Source organism: Planococcus citri, chromosome 1, assembly GCF_950023065.1.
Source record: "Planococcus citri chromosome 1, ihPlaCitr1.1, whole genome shotgun sequence".
In the NCBI taxonomy this organism is placed as follows: Eukaryota; Metazoa; Arthropoda; class Insecta; order Hemiptera; family Pseudococcidae; genus Planococcus; species Planococcus citri.
The window spans coordinates 62548899-62558312 of NC_088677.1; the positions used below are offsets into that span (position 1 = coordinate 62548899).

At 35.6% G+C, this 9414-nt stretch overlaps 2 protein-coding genes across 4 annotated transcripts; one reads left to right on the plus strand and one right to left on the minus strand.

Annotated features, from left to right (window-relative positions):
- Positions 1-6146, minus strand: LOC135833220 (RNA-binding protein 39-like). Of its 3 annotated transcripts, none has more exons than XM_065346916.1 (11): positions 5988-6146; positions 5561-5639; positions 4797-4870; positions 2927-3589; positions 2708-2834; positions 2519-2611; positions 2180-2446; positions 1276-1477; positions 873-1008; positions 596-780; positions 1-504 (listed from the first exon to the last, which is right to left on the minus strand). In XM_065346916.1, exons 2-11 carry the CDS (start codon positions 5624-5626, stop codon positions 395-397), a joined length of 1923 nt encoding a protein of 640 aa, XP_065202988.1. In that variant the 5' UTR covers positions 5627-5639; positions 5988-6146; the 3' UTR covers positions 1-394. The 3 variants fall into 3 exon arrangements, with proteins under 3 accessions (XP_065202988.1, XP_065202987.1, XP_065202985.1); XM_065346915.1 differs by lacking the exon at positions 5988-6146 and adding an exon at positions 5742-5886 and having other exon boundaries at positions 2927-3586; XM_065346913.1 differs by lacking the exon at positions 5988-6146 and adding an exon at positions 5742-5886.
- Positions 6147-6529: 383 nt separating this feature from the next.
- On the plus strand, positions 6530-8188 carry LOC135833221 (mitochondrial ornithine transporter 1). Its single transcript, XM_065346917.1, has one exon. It carries the CDS (start codon positions 6748-6750, stop codon positions 7660-7662), a length of 915 nt encoding a protein of 304 aa, XP_065202989.1. The 5' UTR covers positions 6530-6747; the 3' UTR covers positions 7663-8188.
- The last annotated feature ends 1226 nt before the right edge of the window (positions 8189-9414 follow it).

The following is a 9414-nucleotide window of genomic DNA, read 5'->3' on the forward strand; positions in this document are numbered from 1 at the left end:
TTAGGTACACAACACTTTTATATAATATAAACACATCGTAGAATAATTTTTACATACATATTCTTATCGTAAATCCCGACGCAAGGTTACCAATATCAGTCCTATAGTATCCGTACTCATCTCTAACTCGACACCGTTAAAATTCTCAAAAACACAATACAGTGAATGACAAAGGGAAAAAAATAGTAAAACAACTTAAGCCCCAAAAAACGAATACAAACGTACAATTTCATTATCAATTTTCAATTACTTCCACTAATCAAAGATAGAAATGGGAAAAAGCTAATCGTTCGATTAAAGGTAATAATAAAAGTGCGTTCAAAAAGACGTAAATATCCAGTTTTATTTTGGAATGCACTCCATGAATTTGACTCAGTGTCGCCGAATATATACATCACACCGCTGCTTTCTTCGATTGCGCTAATAAAGTTGACGCTGTAATCGTTTCGGGGAATAAATTATGGTAATTTATAACAGGAACGTAGGCTGCTGTAATCACTCGACCTGTGATCAGAAATATTAACAAATTAATACAAATCTGATACACAAAAAGTGCATTATATTTTTTGAAGAAAATCTCGCTTAATCTACGTACCTCCGAACCAACGTCCATGAAGCGAATTGACCGCAGCTACGGCTGTCGTGATTGTTGGACATTTCACGTAAACGTTACCTTGTGGAGATGCTTTATCGACGAACACGTGTACGCATCCACCGTGCCTATTGCATTCTTCGATAACGTCATCTCTTATTTCAATATCCCAATTCTCTGCTGATTCGCTGTAAAATTAACAAGTTGTAAATTAACATTAAATATTGTCAAACGATACCACACCAGAAGTGTAAACTAAGGTAGGAAATTGAAAACTTACGCGTTCGGGTCGAACATATTTGCTAATAAAAAGCATTGTGTAGCTATCGGTGGGGCGGTTTGTTGAATAACCGGTGCAGGTTGAGGGTTCAAATTTAAAGCGCTTGCAGCCGCTGCCGGAATCTGCATACCAGTTCCTGGAAAAGTTATAACAACGATAAATAAACCATTTTCGAGGACAAATCTACGAGTACTACTTTATTTGAACCAAGTTTAATGTATTTTGAGTAATAATGTCTACGATCAAATCACGATACATCGACTAATCTTGCTCAATTACGCAAATTTTAATATAGCATTCTTTTCCGTCCCGAAAATGAATTAAACCATTATCGGGATACTTACAAATGCTTTCAACCACTTTATATTTACACTGAAGTTGAGATCAGAATGAGAAAATTTACCTTCAGCTAATTTATACATTAATTGCAGTCTTCCAGTAGCTCCTAAATCGATACCAGCTCGTTCATCCGTTTCGTCAATACCAGGCCCAGTTTGTACGAATTCGTGTCTGTCTGTAACATTATTTACTTTCATAGGTCTACCGGCTAATTCGAAACCGTTCATCTGTTCCAAAGCTTTTTTAGCATCCTCGGAATTATGATACTGTAAACAGAAAAAAAAAAAACGAAACGTAGAATCGAAAAGCAAGTACATACATTACAACTAAAAAAGGAACTTCACGAGTGTCAAGATAAACTTTAGGTTATTTGAACCACAAAATATGTAGCTGCCCAATCGCAAAGCTACGCATCCCACAAAGCTTCCTCAGGGGTCCAAAGATCTCAAAATTTCGATTTTTGGGCAATTCCGTCAATAAAAATATGAAAACATGTGCTTAAAATAGTGAAATGGCGATCCCCAAGGCATATCAAGCGTCAAAAATTCCTAGGGTCTATTTACTGTATTTCTTAGGGTCCTAAATTTTCAAAAAATTATTTAAAAATGTGATTGAGCAGCAACAAATTTGGGAATCGTTTTTCCTATCCATAAGTCTTCTTTCCTTTCCTGAAGTTTGGACGCAATTTTGAATCAACGCATCCGAAAAAATATTTTTTGGGCTCAAAATTTTCAAAAATTGCCCCAAAAAAATTCCCAAGACCAAAGTAAAAACTCGACCCACGAATACAAAAATTGATAAATGATATTGTCAATTACCAGTTCGTAGAAAAACAAACTATTCGTAAGCTTGCATTCAAAAATACCGTAATCATTTGCTTTGGCATTACTTTCCCACCGATATGCATATAATAATTTGCATATTGGCTTTACTGAATGCGGAAATTGTAAACATCTAGAGCAACTCACCGTTACAAAGCCATATCCTTTAGACCGTCCAGTTTCTGGATCACACATTAACATGATACTGTCAATTTTGCCGAATGGTTCGAATATGCCTCGTAACATGTCTTCTGTGATATTATAATGCAAAGAGCCAACATAGAGTCGTACAGGTCCAGGATGCGTTCGTGGCATCAGATTTGGCATCGTGTTTCCGATTCTATTCTTTTCTGCTTGAGTGGGTTGTACTATAATCGGAATACCTAATAATTTCTGGTTGTTTAGTCCTAAAGCCTGTGGAATAATGTTCAATTATTATACACGTAATACCAGAAATTGAGGAGATGAGAAGATTGAGGTACTTACCAAAGCAACAGATTCTGGATCTTTGAATTCGATATATGCTATGCCTTTAAACCGGCGGGTTTTATTACATGTAATTAATCTAACGTCTCTTACCTGTGGAAAAAACAAAATATTAGTCAAAATCGAACACATTCGCAGTTTCATATCGAAAATGGAAACGTAAAAACAGCTAAAGAATGTCGAGCTTACTTTGCCAACTGATGAGAAGAACTCTTCTAAATCTTTGGCTCGGATTTTTTGTGACAGTTGCATACAAAATATAGTCCTAGCATCTCTTTCCTCCGGTGTCAAATCGTCAGACATGGGAGGTGGTCTCCTACAATACACAAGAACATAATCCAATCATTAAGTCTCGATCAAGTTTACAATTTTCGAATAAATATTCATCTAGATGCAAAACAATACTACCTTGGATAAGGAGGATAAGGATCGCGTCTACCGGGTAACGAGATAGGAGTCAATGATTTCTTCCTTCGACGACGATCTCGGCTACGTGATCGCGATCGATGTTTGAAATTATGACGGTCACGATCTCTATCTCGATCAATACCTACAGGGGGACGTGGTGACCTGCTCCTATGACGAGATCTGCTACGTTTTGTACGGCTGAGATGACGAGGTGATTTGCTGCGATTCCTAGGAGATTTACTCCGCTTTTTAGGTGATTTGCTGCGATTCCTAGGAGATTTACTTCGCTTTTTAGGTGATTTGCTGCGATTCCTAGGAGATTTACTCCGCTTTTTAGGTGATTTGCTGCGATTCCTAGGAGATTTACTCCGCTTTTTAGGTGATTTGCTGCGATTCCTAGGAGATTTACTTCGCTTTTTAGGCGATTTACTCTTAAGGCGAGATGATTTGCTACGGTGACGGGATCGACTACGTTTTTTCGAACGACTTCGGTGTCTCGGTGATTTGCTACGATGACGAGATCTACTCCGGTGTCTGGTTTTGCTGCCGCGTCTTTCACGATCGCGATCGCGTGATCTATCTCGATGTTTACTTTTGCCACTACCGCCAGTGCTTCCATTGGCATCGCCTCCGGCACTGCCACCGCTACTGACTCCATTACTGCTGAAAAATTACGATTAGAATTAATAACTCGTATAACGAGACTTCATCGTCTGTTCTTCACTTCGTATCTAAGTTTTTGTACATTTGAAAGACGAAAAATTCGTCAAATCGAGTAACTAATTATCTATCTAACGATTAAAACAGAAGAAAAATGATGCAGATGGTTTAAGTTTTTTTTTCAACTGAGCACAATCATGTCGATGAACACCTGTAACGAAAAACACCTGAAAATACAACTAACATGGAACGTTGAGCGTATTCGACTTCGATTATCGGTTTCGCGAAACTCTCCTCAATTGTACCCTGCAAAAAGACTACTTGGCTGTTGAATGCTCTCTTTACACCAACTCAGTCCACAAATACTGCATTTCTTTGATAAGTACAACGAATATTCCTCTCACTCAGAGATACTATCAACATTTTCTCTTCATTACTCGACTCAAAGGACCAATATGTCAAATATGAGGCGAGCACGATGGCGAAAAGAATGAAGGGAACGAAACTTGGTAACAGGACTTCCGGAGAGAATGGAACAGAAAACATTCGAAAGATATTCGCTCCAATCTACGGTTAAAATCTTCAGTATCCCTCCAAACACTCTAATTTTTGCATCTCTCTCGCCAAATTTTTTTTCCACATCATTCAACAGCTCAAGCAACAGAAAATAAAAATCATAAAATCTTCTACGCGAACTCGGCTCATTAATCCAGCATCTAAAAAAAAAAGATAAAATCGTATCCTAACGTATGACCGATCGAAATCCTGCAAAACCACTGATTCGGGCCAAGAAGAGCGATCTGCAATATAAACGAAAAATTCAACGGATGACGCAATCACTTGTGCTCTCACTTACCTAAATTATTAGGTAAACCATCATGTTATTATTAGCTTCTTGGTGACTTTTCAGAAGGATTAATAACATTGAGGTAGAAAGGAAACCTATAATAAATAAAAAAATTTAATAACGGGGTTTTTTGGTTTTGGTTTTACATTACGACTGAACGCTGTCTCGAGCTGCGAATGCAGAACCCACTGCAATTACTTAACCTCGGTTAAAGCATGAATCTGTGCATACGAAAGGAACCATTAGAGAAGTTATAACGGAAGGTATTTTTTTTTTAAATTTCATTTATTGTCGAAGATATTCTCATTAACCGAATTCATTCTACTGAAAGAAAATAAAACCACGATATGCTCGTATTCTTACCTGAATTTATTATCTTCTGATTTATCGCCGTTTCTCTCTTCATCGTTAAAAGTAGGTTCAGATGGCGGCTGATGCTGTGTGACAAAAAAACAGCACCGAAAAAGAAAAAAAACATAGATTAGTGATCGATGAATAAATAAAATACTCAGAAATAATTAATTAACTTAATATAAACGAGACAGCCGATCCTTAATATGACGCGAGCGATCGGCAGTAACTTACCTTTTCGTAAATAATTAAAGTTAACTTCCACAAATGTCATAATAACACAGAACTTGTAACGTCTCAATACATTTATAGATAACGGATATGCTCTGCAAAGAGACACTAATATGTAATTCTAGTCAAAAACGTTTATACGTAATTGTATTACAATCCTATACACGCTGCTCGTACCATCCAAAAAATCAAGCCAGACTAATGATAATTTTGGAAAACATTTGTTACGCGAAAAATGATAAATTAACGCTTTTTTTCTCGTAAAATTGATTTTAAATAGCTAAAAAAATTAAGCAAATATATTTGTCTCCTTTCAGCGAAGCGAACCTACAACGAACTGATTCTTCGTATTCCTTTGACATCAATATGTCACGGAAGATCCAACGGAATTAAAAAGTATAGCATTATCTATAAAACCCAAATAGCACGATGTAAGAAACTTTGTACTCTAATTCACTAAAATAATCATGACTTTAGTACTTAAGATAGCCTGTTAGACATATTTTAGTAACATGCACATAATGTAACAGAATCACTGTAATTACCTCGCCGTTTACTTCTTTCTTGAAGGGAGCTTCTAGTAAAGCCTCGATATCGAAATCGTCGGCCATGTTTTCCACAATCCTGAAATATATAAAAACGATTTTAATGAACAGAATACACATTTATGTCATACGTTGAGATAAGCAAAGCTGTCGCAATATCACGACACTTCCCATAACATACATGAAATCGAATGTAATGAGCAATACTGTTCACTCTACCACGAAATTCTAGAGTAGAATTCGCGATGGTCAACTTCAATTATGATTCAATAAAACATCAAGCAGTGTATTAATTAATATTACAGAAGAAAATCATTTTTGCCCGACATCGCAGAAAATAAACAAATGCACATTTCCTGTGACGACGGACAGAACGATATCAATTATGTAATCGACCATGCAAACTCGCCTATCATTAAAAACGTACCTTAATGGATCGTAATGGGAATAAGCTCTTCTTTTAATTATTAAAACTAAATTAATGAGCTAACAATTCAAACATTTTTGTATAAAAAATAGAAAAAGTCTTCAATTTCCTCGTACAAAACATGGAGATGTACGATTATCTTGAAATAACCTTGAATTGTAAATAAACACGTATTTCTGAGTAATTTGATGAACAATTGTTTCATTTTTGACCAATGGGGTGCTGGCATTTGATCACGTGGCTGGGAAGTGAATTTTGTTTAAGAAGTGCTGTAAAAATGTCAATTTTCATTTTTATACCAATTAGCTGAATGGAAATTAATATAAATGTATTATAAATTCAGTTTATTTCATTTTAATTGATAAATTAACATCTAATGAGCTTTATTTTGTGCGTTTTCTTCAAAAATTCGATTCGCATAAGACAAATAAATGCCTTCGTAGTTCCTAGTACGAGGATATCGTCATAAAAAATGCCCGAACCAATAAAAATAGGTAAAAATGAATTTGACCTACTTGATCAGAATTTCTTATCTATCCTTGATAAAATGAAAAAAAATCTCGAAAAGGTGATGAAATGAAATGAAAATTTCACGTGCAATTAGCTTATCGTCTGCGCCAGTCTATCAAAAGATTAATTCATCTGAACATGAATTTAAAAGCGAACGTATCGAGTTTCAGATCATTCATAGTAAACAGTTCGTTGACGTGTGTTGTGTAATTTTCTTCACGTGAGCTTTTTAAACTTTAGTGTTATCACAATGGCAGAAAACGTTCGACGGTCAAAGTTTGTCGAAGGATTGATCGATTTCGCGGGTGGATCCCTCGGAGGAGTTGCTACGGTCTACGTCGGTCAACCTTTGGATACTGTAAAGGTGAAAATGCAAACATTTCCAAAGGTTTACAACGGTATGTTAGACTGTTTCGTAAAGACATACAGAAGCGAAGGCTTCATCAGAGGACTGTACGCCGGAACTGGTCCAGCCATAACGGCGAACGTTGCTGAAAATTCAGTATTATTTGCTTGCTACGGAGTTTGCCAAAAATTCATCGCTACCATTACCAATACGCCCGATGTGTCTCAACTTGGTACTTTATCAAATGCCACTGCCGGTTCACTGGCTTCCTTTTTCTCTGCATTTTCACTTTGCCCGACTGAACTCATCAAGGTGAAATTACAGTGTGCTCGTGAGGTTGCTACCATATCCGGTAACAAGATCGAAGTAACAGCTTCCAAATTGATTCGAGAGATCGTTCGACGGAATGGATTCTTCGGTCTGTTTCAAGGGTTACAATCTACGATCGTTAGAGAAATGCCCGGATATTTTGTATTTTTCGGCGCCTACGAAGGATGTCGAGAACTTCTCAAACCAGTCGGTAAAACCAAAGAAGATTGTAGTACTTTTTCTACGATCGTGGCCGGTGCAGCGAGCGGTATAGCTTTATGGTCGGTTATTTATCCCATTGATGTGGTGAAATCCAGAATTCAAGTTACCCACGAAGTTGGAAATACTAATTTATGGATGCATCTATTGAACATATCGCGCAAAGAAGGATTCATGTTTTTGTACAGTGGTCTGCAACCGACTTTGATTCGTACGATTCCAGCGTCTGCGGCTCTCTTTCTCACGTACGAGTGGACCAAGAAAATATTAAGCGAAATAATTCCATGTTGAACTCCAGTTATATTGTAGTTCCTACGTAGTAGTATCGTATTCGTAACTATCTTATGATCGCATGACAATATTAAGCAAACCGAAATTCGCTGGAAATAGTATGTGTCCATTTTAATTATCTCGAAGCCGCTGATTTTGACGAAATTGTACTCGACATTTTTCGTGTAATGGTACTCGATTATTTCTCGTACGTTTTAAATTTTTTTTTCGAAAAACCGTACGAGAATGAAGGGTCAATTTGAAATCTCTGTAGTATTTTTCGTTTTGATTTCTGCGTTGCTAGTCGTTGGGTTATGTTTTTGTGCAATTAATCAAATTTTAACTTCAAATCACCTTTTTTTTTTACAAACGGATATCAAATATGAATTTACTAAAATGATGTTCAGAATTTTTTATTTTTTCATATTTAAGTACCTTGTGTTTTGTTATTAATTTTTCTATGTTAATTATTATTCCGTGAATTGCGGATTTTATTAATTTAAAAAAAATCTGTGTTATTATGACTTAATACACATTTTATCAATTATTTTGCTCTTCTTGATTCTGATTCGTGTCGGTATTTGCATTTTAAATCGAGCTAGAACATTTTGATGTTTTGAGAGGAATGTGTGAACTAAGATTTCTCGTCTTGTTATCAATTGAAAGCTTTCAGACGATCGTCTGAGTTGTAAATCAATTCAATGAAGTACGACGTAGGGTTCTAATGAGAATAGAATGTGAGAATTGCAAGCATCCTTGGTACGTAATTACAAAAAAGGATGAGTATTTCAGGCAAACAAAAGCGACTGTCAACTTGATCCGATAGACGTAATAAATTCTTTCGAAAATCACTAACTACTTGAGTACCTATTTCAAAATTTTACATTTGATGTTACGTGCATGAGTTATTACTTATGCTATTGAATGTTATAATAATCGTCAATCTACGTTTTAGAATTTTCCAAGTCGAAAGTGATGAAAAATGATTTCACCAAATCTTAGAAGTCTATCGATGAAAAAATACAGAATTGAAATTTTAATTAAAATCACGTTTATGGTTTGGTGCCATCAAAATGAAAAATTTGTTGATTTTTTTTTTCATGTAGTAAGCACATATTTACCAAATATTGGGAAATTCCATTCCCTTTTCATCTTCCAAAATTTTGCCCTATGGTCATCGGTTGATATCGTAGTATAGTTCATCGTGTATATTTGTGTGACTATCATTAAAAATAAGGCAAAATTAGCATATTTGGCGCATTTCCAAACTACATATTTTTATACATTTTGCATCAAAATTTAGTTCCATCTTGCTTGGATGAGTAACCTTCGGGAAATTCTGAACAAACACACTGTCCTAACTATTCTGAAGTATTGTTAGGTACTTGAGGATATGCACAAAAATCTATGCATTTTTTTTTTTTTTTTTCATTTTTTTTTATTTCAGAACTGTTTGAAACTCAACTACCTAAATATAATACGAGTAGTTAAGATCAATCATCAAATAAGTCACAAGTTGAAGTAAATTATAACAAAACTAATCGCAGAAGTCAGAACCGAGCAACTTGAGAAATTTAATGAAAATTAATGGATGCTACTTCCTAGATACGTAATATTCAATCCTACCCGCATCATTCATTCATTTTTCTGTCTACACCTACAGGTAGGTGTATCACAAATAGATCATTATCTCTGTTACCAGACGTGTTTATCTTTCAAATTCTTAACTTCATAACTCGGTAATTCATCCTAAAAATAAATTCCCATGCAACA